Below are 21345 nucleotides of genomic sequence, written 5' to 3' on the forward strand. Positions count from 1 at the left end.
ACGTCTTATTTCCTCAGGAAACTGAGGCTTTTTCAAATAGAAGCCAGACCACGTGTTGATTTTATCAGTGTCATCCGAAATGTTTCGTCTCTCGGCTCAATTGTGAGATTGTATGGACTTGCAGAGAAGAACTAACTCAAGTCATGAGAGAAATCAAACAAGCAAGTAAGAAAGTAAGTCACTGATAACAAGGGCCTCTAATTTCCTCAGTACTGTAATGTGTACTGCAAGCTGAAGGTCAAAGTTTTAGTTGGGAAGTGCTAGAGAAAGTGACCCTTGAACTGACAATATGTTATTATAGTTCCTTTTGTTTTAGTTTGTTCTATTTATCCACTTGTAATATAGAAAAAAAACGTAAAAGAATAGCAACTATTCGATATCTAATCTTACTCATAACACAATATATAGATATGATATAGGATTATGAAAAAATAGATATAATAGGGTTACATGGTAACATAATACACATTCAAGGTACAAATGCTGTAGGAAACCATCATCAATAAGCAGTAGTATACAGTATTTGACTTGGATCACAGCTCCAGAGCAACGTAATATGTAAAGAAATTCAAGAATATAATTGGAAATACAGGAGCAACAACTGGTCAAAAGATATGTATAACCTCAGCTTTTACTTTATCATATTCAATGAAGCACTTCACTTAAACATGTGATTATAACGAGAGGAACATTCACCTTGTTATAATAACATGTTTAACGAGAGAAGAGACAGAAAAAAGTGTTGCAAGTGATAGTTTGAAAGAAGTCATGGCTTACTTTCGTTGTAACCCCAGTGTCACCGGCTGGCGATGGTGTGATTGAATGGGAGTGAAGAGGTGATTGTAAACTCATCTGAAAGCGAGTTCGTGACCTTTGCGAGTATGAATGTGTGAGTGAGGGTATATTCAACATATGTGTTGTGATGTGTGTGTAATATGGAAATGTGCCTATTGCACCATGCCAGTTACAATTGAATGTTATCAGGAATTTTAATTTGAGAAGAATTTAAGAAGATTTAGGAGATGAAGTCACCATTTCAGGCTCTTCCCTTTTATCCTATATTTATTTTGATGCCTCCACTCCAAGTACGTGCCATTCTGCCATCTGTCACACGCATCCATGTAACCTCCAAAACTCCTGCAAGCTTAATATCTAACACCTCTTGGCGGCCATGCATCTGGCTTCTTTTGCTTCAACCCACCATGGAGCACCCTCAGGATCTCCGGCTTTGTGGTCTGAAACCTGACAGGGATCTCCCAATGTCTCCCCCAGATCAGCGCTGTGCAGTCATGCCCTATGCCACTGCTTCACCCGGTGCTCTACATCTAGTCCTTGCCCCGTGAACCGCCATTCCCTCCTCCCCTTAAACTTCCTCCCGCACCCCTCATACATTGGTAACCATAGCAATCAGGATAAAAACCTTCCCTGATGTTCCACTTATCAGGGGTGTCACTGTTCTATTCGCAGTCGTCACCTGTCCTGTTCTCTCCCAAGCGTCACAAAGCACGATAGATAACGTAAAGATGTTAAATTCCTCCAGTTCAATGAGCCATCAGCAAGCACACCAAAGATCGCCATTGTTTCATCATTGTAGGACAGGATATATACCTCCCGCTTGCTGGCCGGTGCAGTGTTTGGAGTTCCACTATATAATGGTAGAATCAAGCAGATCACTATCACTCATCCCGGGGTGGAAACCAAATCCTCCTGCCGATAGTTAAGCCTCTGATACCCTCTTATTATTTCAGTGTAGATGGCCTAACCTTCCTCTTCACACCTCCATTACTGTTAACCCCTTCCCAACAATCCTTGCAGATCCTGTCTCCGCTGCCCCTCAAATCCACTTACCCACCTCTCCCACTCTCATCGCTCTGATTCATCTCCTCACCAATCATCCAGAAAGCCATATGCAACAAACCTCCACCTATACACCTCTGCTCTCCACCCATTTTTCTCCTTCAGTCAGCATACTTGTCCAAGTTTCTTTCCCTTGCGTCATCCATCCTAGTTTCCCATGGCACAGTCAGTTTCACCATCGCCACCCACAGACCTTGCCACTTATTGTACCAACGCGCGTCCGGCAGCTGGACAGTCACCACCACCTCCTCCGGCAGTGTCCAATTTCCCTCATCCGCTGCATCTCCAAGTCATCCGCAGCCGCTAACATTCCTCCAACATCACCCCGTGGTCCTTCCTTCTGGCACTGCAACTAAAACCCCTCCTTAAAAAATTGGATCCCCCTCACCCTAGGGGACCCATTTTTCTTTCTAGCCTCCACTGCTGCCCTTGCCCATGTCTCCTTCTCATTCAACACCTGATTATGCCTCCAAGACAGTGCAGGCGTACAAAAACCCTCCACACGCTTCCAGAATGCACTCCTGCAATCCTCTGCTTTCCATGCAAACCCTACATCAATCGTTATCCACAACACCACCCCTCTTCAGATTCACTGGTGATGCCAAACATCAAAGTAGGAGCTGAAGCGCACAGCTCCAGAAGACATTAATCTGAGATTATTGCAGGACACCTTCCTCTGCTCCACCCCTTCCCGCAGAGTCCACGCCCCCTGTGCGCAGCTCTTTAAAACCGGTACTCCTCCTCTTCTTTACCGCCTCCACCACCAAATTCCTCCTACCCTTCCTACTTTCCTTGTTGTATCAGGGAGGTGGAAGATTCCAGCTCCCTGGCTGTACCATCCCACACCTCGATGAAACACGACCCCTCTTCGCCCCACCTGAACAGCCACCGCATCTTCTTCCTCGTCTGCCTCGTCCGCATCCTCCTCGGCCCGCCACTTTCTCCTTGTGCTGATCGCTAGCCTACATACCTACATCTACATAGCCTACATTTGGTCCTTTGACCCCCTCATCTTCGCCACTACTCTATGTTCCAACGCTCATCTGGAGTAGGCATACCTCCCTGGCATAGCTTAGTAGGCCCTACGGTAACAAGAGAATGCACAACCCACAATTATGTGCCTAAAGGCCCTGTCACACCCTTTCCGGGCAGGCCTTGGGTGTGACTTGCGGAGAACAGTTTTTACTTCTGGAGATCCCCACAGATGACCCCCATATGACAGTATCTATAGCACATACCTTGCCTGTAGTTGCCAGGCATCTCGCAGCCATGTTTAGGCCCTGTCATACATTTCAGGGTAAGCTACGCGGGCATGTTGGGATTTTCAACCATGCAGGACAGTTGCAGGAAAATGATTATTTCTAAGGGCGGGCAAGGATTTAGATGAGTTTTGCAAGCGTTTTACCTGCTGGACGCGTGGTACTTACGTTTAATTGCAGGTATTCTGTGTGAAATGCGTGTCAGACACGCGGGGGCTGACAACCCAGAGAAGTAATCCCTGACAAGGACATTTTTTTTTTCTTTTTGGCAGAGGTCCCAGTGAATGTCATTATCTTACCCGCATCCGACTCTCGACAAACCAGCAGAAAGACAGTAACTGACTCTCAGTATGGATGTAACTTTGCTCGGTCCACACCCGCAAAATTGACCAGGTACAGGGATGTTGGCAGTGTCGACACCGTTTCTGCCCAGTAAAACACCCATTATATAATGCCCATAGAATGCCCGCAGATGACGTGCGTGCCCGGCGCATAGGCACAGATCCACAGGTAACTTACGTTCTTCAAGCGGGTTAACTACCAGTGACATACACAAATGCCAAAAGTTATGAATTTTTAAAGTTTTTGTGTTGGAACCACTGGGTGAGGAGACTATTAGAGGCTATTGCGTCATGTGTGGACAAAAAAGATATAAAGAAAATATAAAGTGAATTCCACAAAAATCATTTTGTCATGAAAATTACACATTTCACAAACTTGATACTGACATTTGTTCAGGGTAACAATTATTCCCCCTGCTTAAAGCGGTAAGTCAAGTCCTCATTCCTTATGCTAGAAAAGTGGATTTTTTTTTTTCACACAATCCCCATTTCTCTGGGTTTGGTTTACTTTAAACGCGTAGATTGGTTAAAATGATCTTATCTTTTGTTAGTACACTTTATATGTCATGCATGAGTAATGCATAAGTTCGTGGGACTAACAAAATATGGAATTCCTTTTCAAATAAGAAATAAACTTGTGTGTAGACCAGGTGATCAGAAGGTCTTTCAATTGACAAAACAACCGGCAGGCATTCTGTCATGAGTAATGCATAAGTTCGTGGGACTAACAAAATATGGAATTCCTTTTCAAATAAGAAATAAACTTGTGTGTAGACCAGGTGATCAGAAGGTCTTTCAATTGACAAAACAACCGGCAGGCATTCATTTCATTGATTTGTGTTGAATGCATTAGCAGCCTTTTCTTTTACTGTCAAATACCAGACTTCCTGTCAGGCGGATATCCTGGCAAGCACCCATCAGGCATTGACATAAATTATCAGTACATCACGGATGTTCATCTCAGAGAATTTCAAAACTAACATGTCGGCTTGTACCAATGACCTTTGCAACGTACCCATGCCGCGGACAGTGAACTCACAAAACCACATTGGAAAACGACTCTTAACATCACATACGTCCATTCGCTTCGATTCGATTCAATTTATTCGATTCAACATCGTGTGCAACTTCAGATTTATTCATTTATCTATTCCATTTATTCTGTCAGGATAGGAATAGTCCAATCCAGAGTCGCAAAGACCTGCTTTTCAGGGGTCATCACCCACGAGTCATACGGACCACGAGTTCGATCGACATTGAATAAAGGTCCATGAGTCATACAACCCGCGAGTCTACAGCGAATGAGCTTAACACTACCCACAGGTCATAGAGTCCGACACCAGCTAGTAACAAGGCACACAACCTCGACAATGAACAAAAATAGCCAACAACTTCGACACTAGGTTAAAAAAAGGTCCTAGGAGTTCGACTTCAAAATAACGGTCTCGTGGGCCTTTTTCGCCTAGGTGTTGGACTCGTGTGCCTTATTCGCTTTGTGACTAATTCACGGGTTGTATGCCTCATGGGCTGTGTTTCATTATCCGTGGGTTATGATGTTTGAGGTTTCTCGAGTAATGATAAAACTTTATTTTATTTTATGTGATTTCCTACTTTTTACAACAAAACAGTAATTTGAAATAGACATTTGAATACACATGTTTTTGCAAAGCAGTACGGCATTGTCATCAAGGAAAATACTGTGTAAACTGCAATTCAATACAATCTAACTGTCAAGTGATTTATTATAGCACATAATCGAACTGCTAAATTTAAAAAAAAAACTGCTTTTGAGAGAAAGACAAACAAGAGGTAACACACACGCACACACACACACACACAATCCAAACAAGCACAAAGTATGTCCTTTGAAAAAAAAAAGGAAAATATAAGCGTTCAGGAAAAAGACAGGAAGAGACTAAAGAAGACATGGACAAGGACAAAGGAAGGAAGAGGGTTCGAAGGATCAAAAACCAAGACACGGGATTCACGGGATGGTAGTAAATAGATTGTACTAAAGAACGATGAACGATATAACAGAAATGACTTGAAATTAAGACTTACAAGAGCATATAGCTGCATAAAGATTTTTTTTTGGGAAAAAAACTCTACTTTCATTATTAAGGCAATTCAAAAGATTATAGGGCCAGTGAAAGAGAATTTAAGTTCACGTTGAAATTTATTTTCATTTCAATAAAATAAACTCAGAAAATCATATACAATGTATGAGCATAACATATTTGCAATCATTGCAAAAGCGTAAATTAATAGAATTTATAATAAAGGCAAACATAATATTTCTTGAAGCAAGTATATTCATCAAATTGTGTATGAGTGATTACATTTTAATGGTAGGATATGAGCGGAAAATTTTGTTTTGAATGAACAGGAGAAGGAGAATGGTTGGTGATTTTTTACATAATGTATCCTAAGTGCAAACAATAAATATGGTTGATCTTTAGAATGCTATTTTCATGAAAGATAACATCAGTTGTGTATGGCATCTGCATCATGGCTTACAAGTAATAATGATGACAGTGCCACATAATAATTGGCAAAGCAAAAAAAAATATATATATATATAATGACATATTTATCACAAATGTGTTATGTTGAATGCGATGAACACGATGACAAGGATGGCCCAAGACAGACAGAGATAGAGAACCTTCGTTGCTGCCCTACATGCCGATCGGCATAACGGGCAGTGAAAAAAAAGAAGAAAATGTGTTGTTGAATGCGTAGGGTCCATTTTCCTTGAACTAGGTTTCATTTGAATGAACTTTTAAAGAGAGCAGGTATTTGGGTGTTTTAGCATTTTCGCGTGACTCTTGCCCTCTGACTTCTGAATATTTCAGACAATCACTACGTGGTACATTGTAACATCCACGTTCATGACAACACTCTGAGCTATTTTCAAAATATGGGAAAATGTGCGACATTTGAACATATCCCCTTGACCTTTGCCACCCACGGGCATAATGTTTCCTCTAATTTTAACCCTTCCTTCGACCCTTGAACTTTGACCGATGTTTCAGGAATTCCCAGGAGAATCACTGTCAGACAGATGCATAACTATGTAGCCCTTTCTAAAGTTAATGATAATACCCTGAGCCCTTTTCGAGATATTATGTAGAAAAAAGTGAATTTTAGCATTTTCACTTAACCTTTGACTGTCGACGTTCCACCCCATGGCTCAAAACTTTCCAAGAGAATCTTTATCTGGAAAAACATGTATACACTATGTTTCAAAAAAATGTCTTCAAGCATTACATAAATGGTAATTTTTTAGAATTTGACCTTGACCTTCGACCGTTAACTGTCATCACGTACACCCGAAACTTGATAGGCATAATTTTATCCTCTTATACATACGTATTATGCCAAGTTTCACAAGTTACGATGTCAAAAACATTGAATACGGATGGACGAGTGCACATCACGAGACCGACACCCACAAGTCATACAGCTTATGAGTTCGACACGAAGCAGTGAAGGCCCACGAGACCGACACATAAAACCCTGTGTTGTATCTGTCGAACTTGTGGGCTGTTTTTACCTAATGTCGGTCTCGTGGGCTTTATTTGCCTAGTGTCGAACTCGTGGGCTGTAGGACTCGTGGGCTGTATGACACATGGGTGTCGGTCTTGAGGGATGACTCCGGATGGACAACCTGAATGGAGCTGTAGATTTGCGAAGCGAACGACGATTGCGTTGGTCGTTCTCCTCTCTCCCTGATTCGTGTTGGAAGGCAGCTTTGGAAGTCTCCGCTAAGACGCAAGCTATAATTGCGCCCCCATATGATTGGTGCATCAAGTAGCTCTCTGAATTGAGTGGCTGCAAAAATAACCCAGAACGCGTAGTGGAAACCGAGACGACGAAAAATAGAAATGAATCGATTGTGATAAGCAATTTTGCGCATGCACAGAACATGTTTTGAGTTCGATGGCACTTTGTGGCGGAGGCATGAAAAGTAGAATACAATTTTGTATAACACAATTATGCAGGACATTTTGAAGAAGACAAAATTTAACTTTACTTATGACAAATACATGATCTTTTCAGATATTGCGACACAGAATCAATATTTCAAGTATAGTTTCGAAGTGAGATTGTTATCAAGAATAAAATCTAGGAATTTGAAGATGTAACACGAACAATAGATAGTCTACAAATCTGGGACATAACATAATAGCAGGTTATATGGGACATACAATCAATAGGGCACCGACACCGACGCGGTCCCACTGCTGTGCCGCTCTTCCCCGAACAATACACGACCTTCTCGATTTATCGACGCTATCGCTACGTCCTCTACTCTCGTATAGAATCAAGGCCTGTTCCTACTCAGTATGCTTCATTCCCACTTTATAATTATGCTGCTTACGCTTTAGCTATACGCTACACGCTTTCCCAGTCTCAACTGCACACGTCTTCCGCTCTTGCCGCTTTAAAAGGGACGCAGCCGATACGCTGGAAAATTCGCAGTCAAAATGTCTGCCAGAAGATCAAAAAGATCGAGAGGTGAAACTGTTGAAAAGGAGGAGGACGTTGTCGCTGCTGCCTGTCGAGGCAGAATATGAAAAACAAGGAGCGCGAATTTTCGAAGAAGAAGAAGAAGAGATGAAGACAAAGAAGAGAAGAAAGCAGCCAAGTAGCTACCGACAAGACGATAGGAAAGATTAGCACGTCTTTGATTAATAACGAATTGCTACAGAAGAATCGTGAGTTGAGGAGCTTCTCCGAGGTCTACAGTATTTGGTTATGCGTACTAATAAGTTGACTGAAGATCTGCAATCGGGATACATCGGGGCACATCGGGCACATTTCAGCTCTCAGGACGGGAAAACAGCGTGGTAGGATCATATAGATCGTTGAGAGCGTAAATACAGCGTGCATAGATCGGATAACATCGGGAACATCGCACTGACAGCGTAATTACATCGTTCTAAAGACGTAACTGCAGCGGTAGAAATTTTAATGTCTCCCGATCATCGTAGTAAGAGCGTAGCAAGCACATTGTTGTAAATAGAGCGTTTTTAAAGCGTTCTAATGTCATGCTGTGTCCAGATCGGCTCATGTTTTACCCGATCTTTCCCGATATGAGAAAATTGACAAAACATGGCGAGAACGGCGTAGTGGAACAGGGCTTTAAATGCAAATTAACTCCGATTACTCGTTGTTTTCAATCTTCAATATACATTTAGGGGATAGTTTGGAGAGGTTTGAAACAAAAAAGTAAAGTAAACTACAAAAACTCATAAGAAAGAAGGGATGTGAGTTTTACAGTTCAGGGAAGTTATAGGAAATGATCAGGTTAACTGGATAAACATATATGTAGAGATTGCGTGATGCTCCTCAATCAAAGTACATTCTCATGTTATGCAAAGTTTCTTGTTTATTTGCTTTTTCAAGTATGGCCTTGAATCAAGTCTCTTTCGGTCGCACTTTGCTGTGAGTGCTGTAAGTTTCTTTTTTTAGTTTCCAGACTGATAGTAAACTGTTGCCTGCGAGCAGTTCACCAAAGGAGGCTGACTGACTGCCTCCTACATGTTCTTACCGTTTTGATTATCTTAAAAACTTCAAGAACATGCTTGCCGTAACGTCGGGAGTGGGTAGCCGCTTTTCCAGGGCCACAAACATGCCCTCGAAAGAATACGTGGTGCAGTGTTAAGCCTTCTAACCCCCAATGACAGACGTCTGGCATAAATGTATGGGAATGGGCGGATTGACATGGGAAGTGGGAGACGTGAGTCAGCACATTGCAAAGGTTTTACACGTAACTATTATATGCTTTCATGTTTTGATATTAGCATTTTTGTTTCACTGTCTTTATTTCATTTGTTTCAATGAAAAATTAAAGGCGTGTTTCATTTATTACCTCGTTCATCTTTTATTCCAAGAGCAGAAATGACACGTAATATAAAAGAGCTATTTTTGTTAATACTGTACCACATTACACATTGATTTTACTCATTTATTATTTGGGTGGAAGTAAGTGAATAGTATAGGGAAAATATTAATGGGGAGTGAAGATGCAGAGTTAGTGACAGTACGTATGGAAGTGAACCGGAAATGCTGAATTGTTTTCAGGTAGCGCACTATATACGTACAAAGAAATGCTACTAATATGCGCCTGCATCAGACATCGACTTCGGTTTTTTTTTTTTTTGGGGGGGGGGTTGGCAATGAGACAGGAAGAGGAAGAGGAAGAGGAAGAGAGAGAGAGAGAGAGAGAGAGAGAAAGAGAGAAAGGATATAGAAACCAGGACAGGGTCACTTGTATACCTGGTACTGTGATTCGTTGCACACGAAAGGACTACCGGTATACTGATAGAATTAAAACAACACCTATTAAGCAAACAAAATGTACGTAGGACCCACCTATTGCCACGCAGGTGGACATGGTGGAGGTCTATCTGTATTATAAGCAATAAACTTTGCATGAGTGAAAGCCCTCTAGACATTCTAGACGGGAGACGGCGATCGATTTAAGGGATGGTATAATGTATATTGGATGAGGTGAGGATTCAGCTTTAATTTCCCTTTTTTCCCACATATTTAGAAACCAATTCATTAAATTTTCAAGAGCGTACATTTCTAATAGGAATGCAAAATATATTTAAGGAAAATCAGTTCTGAAATGGATGTGATGTCCAAAACAAAAATGTCATTAAAAGCATGGAGGTACCTTCAAAATAAAAGGTAAGTATCATTCTTTATAATTTTTGTTTTGGATACCTCAGCAATGGCACACAAAATCAATTTCCATCAACTACACTTTGAATTTCTCCTAGAATTATTATCCTCTGTTATATTTCATAATAGGTTTCTAATTTTCTTAAACAAATCTCATCATCAAAAAACGTTGGAAATCCATCTCACCCGAAACTATGCCATCATTGCTGTTTCGGTACAGTCAGTCCGGCTACTGTTGTGGTCATCCTGGTTTACAACTATAATTTCAACCTTACAGAGGTTATTGGTGTCTGTGTTTCTCTCGTTTGTATGTACCCTAAAAGCCCCCTCACACCTGAGCGAATGTAGGGGAACGAAGGGGGACGAATGGAAAAAACGCACGAAATGCGCGCGAATTCAACGATTTCAAATAAAATTGCCTTCAAATCATCCGATTATAAACTAAAGTCAAATATGACTTAACGAACGGTAAGCGAAGGATAAATATGACATGCGAAGGATAACAATTTTTCGGTTCACTTCTTTGAGTAAATTGCGGCCGAAGGCGAGCGAAGGGTTGATATGACCCGATAAGACGAACGAACAATGAGCAATGGCTTGATATGGCGTGCGATTGGAAACGAAGTATAGATCAGGCGTTCTCGTACGTGTGTGTGCGCTCCTCGGGGAGTATAAAGCACGTTTTTGAAGAAGAAAAAGGGTATCAAGCAAAAACTGAGGTGAATTACCCCAATTGCTATCATTTTAGCAAAAAATAAATATTGAAACAGTAACAATGGAGGTGAGGTGATAACAAATCTGACGTACCCCTAAATTGACTCGATCTGCAATTGCATGACGATTTTTCAATGTTCAAAAATCCCGTGCGAATTTGAATAATCGCAACTGTTAGTTCAGAAGGTCTACGAACCCAAACACAAAGGGTAAAGATGATTTATTATCAATTACCATTGAAAACGATTTTTCAAAAAATGCATGCCTTTCGCCAGCCATAGCAGTCATATTTCAGGCAATTTGCTCAGGTGTAAGGGGGCCTTTAACCCTGGACCAATGATCTGACGGTAAGCCGTTGCATAATAATTTAGAATGACTAGTGACAGCACGGTTGACTACTAGTATTTACTGCTTGAAATAGGCTGAAATGAAACGTACAGTACGTACTCGTAGGTATAATAGCGCCTCCTCTCGTCCCACACAAGACGATTCATTTATATAATATTGGATGCACTTGAGTGGTATATCAGATATATTGCATTCATCAACATGAATATTGCACGAGTCGAAGACGAGTGCAATATTCATGTTGATGAATGCAATATATCTGATACCACGAAAGAAATCCATTATTATTATTATACATACATACAAACCACTTTCCACGACAACACCACATTCAATTTCCAAAAAAAAAAAGAAAAGAAAAAGGGTTTCACTCATCATAATACTATTATTTACAAAATCTAACTTTCAACTTGTATACGGACGTGTATCTACGCACAGTACAGTACAGTACATGCATATCAGCGAGCGACTGCCGCAGACAGCACAGACGATTTACATACTCCTATGGTATTTCTCAACCTCTTCACGCATTTCTCAACCTCATCGCGCAATGCCACTGCACTTTGCTTTCTTTGCAAGCGATACTGCGCATGCGTATGAAGATACATTTGAGTGCGATATTGACAGCAGAGTACAATATTGGAAACAATATTGTACTCTTTTTCTCCATTGATACGGGTAATGTAAAATGCATCGGACAGGTATTATGCTAACAATATTGTATGTCATTAAGCAAACCCCTTGCAGGAATATTGATACATGGTTTTATTGTATAGAAAAAGTGGCTTGTATGTGTAATGATATGATATATAGGATAGGATATCGTTGTACAAACATGACGTCACGAACTCAAGCAGTCTACTCATCCAGGTACCGAAACTTTACAAATTCATAACATTAGAAGAAATTGTCCGATTTCCAAACATTGGATATTTTTATCAATATTACTGCATCATTCACTCAACCAGCAAATTTCATTTCTATCTTATCCCCTTGAAAGGATGATTGTCAAGAATACAGGTACTCTCTGAATATGTACACACGCTGCAATCATACAATTCACTGATTGTCCTGTCCTTAGATTGCCATCTCTGGACAGATAGACAACCTCCAGGCCCTGTTTGCTGAACTCCATGCCGATGATGTCATCAATAGAATTAACGAACACGACGAGGGAGGTTACAGCGCCCTCCATTATGCCGCTCAAAGTGATAACGTGGAGATGGTCAGGCTTCTGGTTAACCGTGGAGCAGGTAATCACGTCTCATTCTCCTATACTCTCAGAATTCCACTCTAAATCTAAACCTGCGTTTAATGTCGACAAAACATTAAGAAAATAAGAACAAAAAGTCCAAGATCCCTTATTTCCGATGTTTAGGCTGTACATTTTTTTTTAATTGTGTTGTTTATCTTGCTGTTCCAAATGTACCGTATTAATAGGACCAAACAAACAAACACACATCTCCTACATAGAAAAAGTGAAAACAATTATAGGCATTCTGTCTATTCGATTTATCTTAATTCTATTCACCCATGACGATTTGGTAATGTGATGGAGCGGACAGTTTAACACCAAGCTTACTTCTTTACTATTAAAGTTTCCCTTGTGACCTTACACTTCTTTGTAGGCGGCTTTGTAGGTTCATAATATCAGAATGGCTCGTCTCAAAGCTTACATCATTTTTCTCCAAGTGCTTTTTGACCGTTTTGCATGAGACCGTGTAAAAAGTTGACTTAGCAAATTCCAACTTTACGAAAAAAAAATGAGCTGACATTATCCACAAAAAAAGTTGAAAAAAAATCATTAATAGATGCAGACTTAAGGTTTTGTCCTTCTAAATCATGCACTGACGCAAATAATATACTTCTCCCATAATGATACTCTTTGTTTGCTAACCTTTCAAATGCATCTAACGTCATCTTTATTTGAAACAAAGACGTGAATAACATCGGAAAGGCTTCAAGACAACCGCTTCACCTTGCCGCCGCAGTCAAAAAGGAAAAAGTCCAGCCCAAGGTAATTTCTGTAGAAAAAAGATTAAGGGGATCATTAATTCTATTTCACCTTTCCTCAAGTGTTCCATTTCAACTGTTTGCAGGGACGTTTCGCAAATTATGACATAGTCATTATTGCGTCTATGTATGTGTGTTGTATGTGTGTGCGTATGAGCTTGTGAGGGTGCGTGTGCATGTTTGTGTGCTCGTGTGTGTGCTGACCTTGACATCGGATGCCGTATAACGGTGGTTCATCGAATGCTAACATTTTCTTCTTACAATCTGTACAGGAACGTTTTTGACATGTGTGATGTTGTATCTCGTCAACTAATTGCTTCCCATGTTTTTTCACCTCCCCTCTTGACATTCTAAAACATTTGAACAAAAGGAAGAGGTACTGTGCTATTTGAAAATGGGCATAGAAGTTGTTCACAAGAAGAGAACAAAATGTGACGCACCGATTGATCATTGATTTGTGATGATCCTTCAAGAAAGAAATAACGTCGGGAAGGACTTGAGGAAACATTCTGTGAATTCGGTGACTTTATTAATGATGATGGTGATGAAGATTACTAAAAAAACCAAGTACATGTATTATCAGTATTATGTTATGTCACTATACACTAGTAATGGGTGAAAGCGCTAGCAGTAATGATTGGAGGTCCGGAAGTAAACATCATAACTATTCTCTAGCTTTTCTTCTTCGCAGACCGAAGTAGGAACGAGGCTTTCGAAACTGTCCGAAGGGGCAGAGAGGATGTCAGAAACGCCGAGCGACAGCAAGCCTGAAAGCGTTACGATGATCCTTTTGAACGCTGGGGCAGAAGGAAATGCCCAAGACAGTAGAGGGCGTACTCCACTTCATATAGCCGCTTCCCATGGGAACTCCGAAACGGCGGCTCATCTACTTGAAAGTGAAGACGTGAATATTGAGGTATGTAGATCCTAATGCAGTCATACTGTCCCTAAATTGAGCGAAAATGGACAAACTACAAAAAAAAATTAAAAACAAAACAAAACAAAACAAAATTGGTCATCCTGGCTAAATCTCGGGACAGTGTAACGCCACTGTAAAGCCGTTCTCTAAGTAATGCTATTATCACTTAAATTTTCCCTTTACTTTTTCAACGTTTTGGGCTCGGTTTACACCATTCATAGTGCGAGGACCAGAGAGACATGACAGCTCTCGTTACCGCCTGCTTCAACGGGAAGACCGACATCGCCCTCATGCTCATTGACAGGGGCGCCAAACTACACGTGTGGGACGAAAACTTCGACACCCCACTCCACTTTGCAGTCAGGGAAGGCAACAAAATGCTCGTCAGCAAAATCATGGAGAAAGGGAAACAAGAAGGGCGCTTGGACAGGGTAAGATGGTACCTGAATTTTCCCTCCTCCCCCCTCCCTCCTCGCTCTCTCTTGTCTCCCTCCACACACACACACAAGCACACGCACGCACAAGAACCCGCACATATAGATTATATTCATCGCTATACCTTATATAATTATGTAAAAGGGCCTAAATGCATTTATTTTGTCATTTTGCTGCAACGACTGTTCTCTGGTAAACAAACAGCGGAGTTAACGATGATAACATACTTGCAAGAAACAAGATCTATTTGAGGCATGTTTATCCACTGCAACTCAAGTTTTATAGTCATATCAAATTCAAGATACTAGTACCTGCCGGATTTTCAATAGTTTTTTTTAAACAAATGGTGATGATTCTTGGATATTGGCTACGTTAACTTCCTAGATGGAAACATAGAATTGGGTGAAATAAAAACGTTGATGTACAATTAATTAGCTAACGTGCATTTAAAAGTGCAGTTATTGGTGCATAATGTTCTTGCATTATTACTTCCGCCTGGGAAGAAGGTTTGTTTTTGTTTTTGTTTTTCATCGGCGTTTGTTTGTTTGTTTTTGTGTGTGTGTGTCTGTCTGTCTGTTTGCAAAACAATTCAACAAGTTCTTCATGGATTTGACACAAACTTGCAGGAAAAGTTGATAAATGACACAAGGAACATAATGATGCTTAAAATAATCTTGGATTTTTTTTTTTTTTTTGAAAGATTTTTGATCATTTGGCAGATATAGAGCAAATGAACTTGGGGTTATTTAAGGTTTGAATACGCGCTCTTATCAAAGCGTGTGCTCTGTTCGTTAGAGGAGCCTCGAAGTTGAATCTGATGACATACAGTGACATAAACAGAAGACTTCTTTTGGGGGAAATTGGGCTTTTTAGCATGCCTGTATGGGTTGAAATGAGCTGCTTGGCGGAGGTCTGCGTTCTCCGCAAGTTTTTTCTTCTTATCGGCACTGACCAGGTGAAGAACAGCCATTCGCTGAAGTAGGTCCCTGCCAGTTGCCTGTGCGAGAATAAGACAACTTGAACTGAACTGGCCTTTTGAAAGAAAACTCTTCATGTGTATGTACTAATCATAGAGTATCTTTGGGATGATTGATTTTGACCTTGATAACTGCAGGACCACCAATGACCACCCGAGAGTAAAAGCAAGAGTAGGAAAGCATGCCATATGATAATTTATGTAGGGGTAAACTTTCCATTAGTACATTTTGAACGAGGAGCACGATGAAAATTGCATTTTCTGTTACACTTCCAGCTGCTGACTGAAATAAATCGGAACATTGTAGCGCCGATTCACGAGGCGGTGAGATGTGGGCACCAAGACCTGCTTCAACTCGCCCTGGATCAAGGTGAGGCCCACTGGGTACAGGTCCTCGCTTCCTCTTTTCTTGTTCTTCATTCATGTCTTTCTGTCTGAGATGGAATGTAGCCACATCAAATTTTCGGCAGACATTCATTAACCACATTTTTATACACCCAACAAAATATGTAACAGGTTCACCCCGCCTCTTACAACGAAGAAACCACGAAGGCATTATTGTGATGTGAAAATAAAACGTATGCTTTGCTAATAAGAGCGTAATTATGGAATAGCTTACCTCCTCCAGGTCATCAAATCTGGTCCCTGACTTCCCTTGCTCTTTTCAAGTGTTAATAAAGAATGACGTCTCTGTAAGTATTCATATGAACTCCCCCTCCCCCACCCGCACCCCCCCCCAAAAGAAAATAAACACAACTAGAAATGTCGCTATGGCGACTGGTATGCCTCCGCCATAATGCATGGTTCTCCGAATAGGTCTAAAGCAAATATCTTGACAATGTATGATAACAGTTTCACATAACTGGCAAAATATCAAATGACAGGTTTGTCACAAATGCATTGAGTGTTTAGTTTCCTTGAAATTGGTTTATTTGGATGAATTGCTACACTGTCTATATTAAAAGAGTGCAGGTATTGGGAGATTTGAGGATTTGTACCCAACTTTTGACCCTTTTAGAAGTTTAAAGAAGAAGTGAGATTTAGCACTTTCATTTAACCTTTGACCATTTGGCAAGAAACTTCCAAGAGAATCTGTATTGGGTAATACATGCATACACTAAGTTTCAAGAAAAAATCCTGCAGGCATTGCATAGATAAGAGAGAAATAATGACATTTTGATGAGTTGACCTTGACCTTTGACCCCCATGTCCTTTGACCCATGACCCCTAAATCCCATACATGATCACTGCCAGTCAGTTACATGCATAAATTCTAAGTTCCATGAAGATACCTTGAAATATTTGTGAGATATGGAGAAAAAGTGAAATGTTAACATTTTCAATTGACCTTTGACTTCATGACCCAAAGCTCTCTCTGGGGAATCTTTATTTGGTAGTTCATGTATGCACAAAGTTTTAAGAAAATACCTCCAGGCATTGCATAGAAGAGGTAAAATAGTGAAATTTTGAGCATTTGACCTTGACCTTTTGACCTTTGACCTTGAGCATGTGCGCCCAAAAGTTGATAGGCACAACTGCGCCCACTCATACATATACATGCCAAGTTTCATAAGGATACCTCTAACAGTTTTTTAGATACTCTGTCCACAACATTAATTACGAACGGAAAGACGGACGGACGGACGGACAGATGGACAACCCGAAAACTTAAGGCCGTGTCACACCATAACGCGGGCTTGTGGCGAGGAGGTAGTTTCCAGCACGTAGAAGATTTTCAGCGGGCGAACAAGAATGTTTGCAATTTTCATTCATTCCTTGTCATACCGTACGGGGGAACTTCTGGGGCTTGACTTGCGGGGAAACAAATTTACTCCCAGGAGCTCTCCGCAGTTGGTCCGCACCTGACAGTATCTAGCGCGTAGTTGCCCGGAGGTGCTCACGCAAGTCCGATTTAACCGCCGCCAAGTTTTGAGCATGACCAAAACTTTTTCCGGGTGAGTCGCGGGTACGCCCGTAGAGGTCCACGCAGAACGCCAGTAGGAGACCCTTAGCGGCAGTACTTCCCAGGCAATTCCCACGCAGGTACTTCGCAGTCCCGTATGCAGCCAAGATAATGAAATTCTGTGAGATTTCAGCCATTCCATTAGAGGAATTCCTTCACTAAGTTGTCAGCCCCCACGCGACTGGTACAAAGGTCACACAGTATACTCGCAAGTATAACGCGTCCATGCAAGTAAGACACATGCGCTGACTCGCACAAATCCTTTTCCGCCCTCAGGAATGTCCGGTATGCTAGAAAATCCCTACACGTAACAAGCCCGAGTAGCTTGCCCGGAAAGGTGTGACAGGGCCTAAACACGGTTGCGAGTAAAAAAAATATGCGTGCGCACCTCCGGGCGACTACTTTTGAGATACATGCTAGTTACTGTCATGTGCGGATATCTACGGGGACCTCCGGGTAGTCAAAATTGTTCTTTGCAAGTCGCACGCAAGGCTGGTGTGACACGGCCTTTAGACCCCGTTTACAGTGCGAGGCTCGGCCGCGTCTCGGCCGCGGCCGAGCCCACCTTCATTTCAGTGTAAACGCGCAAAAGGCCAAATGCGAGGCCAAAATTGGCCGCGCATTTGGCCACGCTCTGGAATGCCTCCGGGGATACTTCGTGGCGGAAGCATGAAAAATAAACAATCATTGTGGACCATTTTTACTTAGGCCTCTTTGTTATATCTTGTGTTCATGACGTGTATATGTCTGTGATTAATATGTCGTTATTTTCTCTTCTTTCTAGCGAACATCTCGCAGCATTGCCACTTAGAGTTATTACCTTTTTTTTTACAGTGCAGAACGACGAAGAAGTGATCAACCACGGCGGCGATGACGACAACACTCCCCTCCACGAAGCCTGCATTAAAGGTCATCTGGAAATGGTCAAGATGCTGTGTGAAAGGGGCGCAAAAATCAACAACCAAAATTGGAACAAGTTATCCCCACTGCACTTTGCGTGTATCAAAGACCACCAAAAAGTGGCCGAATATTTGATGGAACAGTAAGTATCACGTGTCAGCCCCATCATGGGTGTAGAACCGTGTTTCCCAAACCAGTGGGCTGAGAAAGTAGCCGCGATGTCGGCCAAAATGAAATTTTATTACTTTTTCTATCTAACTGCTGGGCCACGCCTATTAATGCCGACCCGTCGCAGCGTCGTAAATTACAATACTGGTACATGATACTCATTATCGCGACAGCTCAAGAATTCAGTAATTGGAGAATAGTTTGATAACAAAAATCATTTCAGAAATATTTTGGTCTTTCAATGGTGTGTTCATTAGAGTTTATAGTAACACATAAAAATTGTGTCGACGAAAGCCGTTAAAGCCAAACGTTCAAAACTTATCCTTTCAGCGAAAACGTTTGTTTCAGTGTTTGGTACAGTTGACTGTTCTTTGTAAAATACGTGATTACTGCTGAAAAGAAAAGAAAATTTATATCGCGATTTTGGGATGTAATGCGGGAATGCGCCAAATTTCGATGCGATTTGTGAAAGATAAGTTAGAGGTGAGATTTGGTGAAATTAAATGAAATAATTTCATTTCAATTCAATTTGATTTTATTGTTCAATTTGGGATATTTGTCTTATTTAATTGTATGCAAACACATCGATACAAAGGGTCATACAAAGAATAAATGCATACAGACCACAGGTAGATACATATGATATGATAGACAAGTTTCTACACTAAAAGGTGAAAGCAAAGATTTAATTCCATAGGAATACAATCACTGAAGTGAAATGAATTAAGTTGATGGAAAGTGAAATAAGATGGAACAGACTATCACAACGATCATAAATACAGTGTAGAATCAGTAAAAATCTAAATTGTATAAAAATTACACAATTAAACAGTTCTCTATTTCCATCAGAAGTGTTAGAAGAAATATAAAATACACAGACCGATAATAGAAAGGAATCCATACATTACAGCTGAGCTTGGCTGAGATTTCCCGAAGAAGTAACAACAAACATGCAATTAAGACTTAGGGTATTGTAACTGGTAATGAGAGGAATGCGTACGCTACACAAGTCACTGAAAGACGTGCGTCCATGATTTTGGACACATTGGTATCTTGTGCTTACACTGCATTACATTTTCAGGGGGGCAGACATAACTCTTACAGACTACGAGGGCCTGACGCCTCTACAGACGGCGGCCAACTCGAAGAGCTTTAAAACCCTCATCGCCCTGCTCGATTACCAGCGCAAACTTGACGCGAGCATAAAGGACAGAGACAACCAGAACTCCGCCGCCCAGATACTGAGATGGGCGGCTAAAGAGAACAAGGCCGATACTGTGGAGGTAAATATCGCTTTATGTATTCATTTTTTTTTTTTTGGTCTCCATGCAAGCTAATATATTCATTGGGTCTTATCTATTTTCTTTTTCGGGGGGGGGGGGGTTATTCCGTACTTTTTTTTTCTTTTCTGTTTTGTTTTTCTTTGGGTGTAGCTTGCGTAGAGAACGTCAAAGTGAACAGTCAATGGAAAAATTTAATCATAATATGAAAATACTTTCATTTCTTTTCCTTCATAACTGAGGTACTTCTTCGCGAAGGCAACAAACTACATGGAGTAAGTGACAAGAAAGTTACCAAATTCATCCATGACGCATCGAAGAATGGACACATAGAGTAAGTATTTTTGGGGAAAAAAATATTTTTCAAAAGTTGTGCCTGACAATCCGAACCGTTACCACAGTCCTGCCCTACTAGGCAACAGACAGTGTCTGTAAAATTGAATTCCAAGCAGTCTAATGATTATTTCCAGAACAGACAAACTGTGTAACTTGTATATTACTTGGCCACTGAAATATAATCATTATGTATCTTACATTAGAAATTCTTTTTCCACAAAATATTCTTCGTGTACATTCCCTGACTGGGTTACGATTTATTCTTTCACATATCCTCGTCTCTATCCCTCACTCCAAAACATCTCTCTTTTATGTTCTTCCTCTCTCTCTCTCTCTCTCTCCCTCTCTCTCTCTCTCTCTCTCTCTCAGTCTCTCCAATGACCATCCCAGTCCCTCTCTTACCCTCCCTCGATGGCTTTCGCATTTCCCCCCTACCTCATTCTCCCTGTACCGTTTCCCTGCAGAACCGTGTTGGTTCTCATTCGGTGGAAGAAGGATGTGGTACACGACGAAGACGATGACGGAAACACGGCGCTCCATCACGCCGCTGAAGCCGGGCACGATGCCACCGCCCATGAGCTCATCAAGGCATTTGCCCACGTCAACCAACCGTGAGCAACAACACCAATACTTTGAGCATTGCTTGTAAATTTCCTAAAATAAGATTTAAAAAATAGAAAAGCACTTCGAGAGCGCAGATCTCAGCCGAGCTGATCACATCAACAATTAATCATTTTCTTTGATTTCCATTCATATTACATTCATGCAGAAAATCGCCGGCGCCTCGCTCCAGCAGAGCACGCACTAAGCCTATTCAATCCTCATATTCGCGTAGCTTGAACTCCCAAGCTAATTTGTAGAAAAAAAAATCAAAATCATTCAAAAATTCATCCAAATCCATTCACAACTTTTTGAGTTATTTTGCACACAGACTAACAAACAATCAAACAAACACAAACTAACGCTGGCAAAACATAACCATGATAATAAAATTGATATCTAAAAGAACATTTTTTTTTTACTTTTCATAATGTTTTTAAAAATTCTCAATTTGGGTTTCGTCAGAAACACAGCACTATTCATGCCCTTTTGAAGTTTATTGACCACGCCAAACATACTATTGATAGTCATTCTCATCTA

General features: G+C 41.0%; 1 protein-coding gene across 1 annotated transcript in view; it reads left to right on the forward strand.

Moving 5' to 3' along the window:
• LOC139719730 (transient receptor potential cation channel subfamily A member 1 homolog) overlaps nt 1-21345 on the forward strand; it is a 40813-nt gene that overhangs the window by 2930 nt on the left and 16538 nt on the right. The window contains exons 2-10 of the mRNA XM_071631122.1: nt 12297-12468; nt 13153-13232; nt 13920-14144; nt 14369-14578; nt 15835-15928; nt 18356-18563; nt 19671-19872; nt 20112-20203; nt 20670-20816. Coding sequence (XP_071487223.1) covers nt 12297-12468; nt 13153-13232; nt 13920-14144; nt 14369-14578; nt 15835-15928; nt 18356-18563; nt 19671-19872; nt 20112-20203; nt 20670-20816 — 1430 coding nt within the window. The remainder of the gene's footprint in view (nt 1-12296; nt 12469-13152; nt 13233-13919; nt 14145-14368; nt 14579-15834; nt 15929-18355; nt 18564-19670; nt 19873-20111; nt 20204-20669; nt 20817-21345) is intronic.

Source organism: Diadema antillarum, unplaced genomic scaffold, assembly GCF_040938485.1.
Source record: "Diadema antillarum isolate AM-2024a unplaced genomic scaffold, OU_Dant_1.0 scf00000114, whole genome shotgun sequence".
Taxonomy (NCBI): domain Eukaryota; kingdom Metazoa; phylum Echinodermata; class Echinoidea; order Diadematoida; family Diadematidae; genus Diadema; species Diadema antillarum.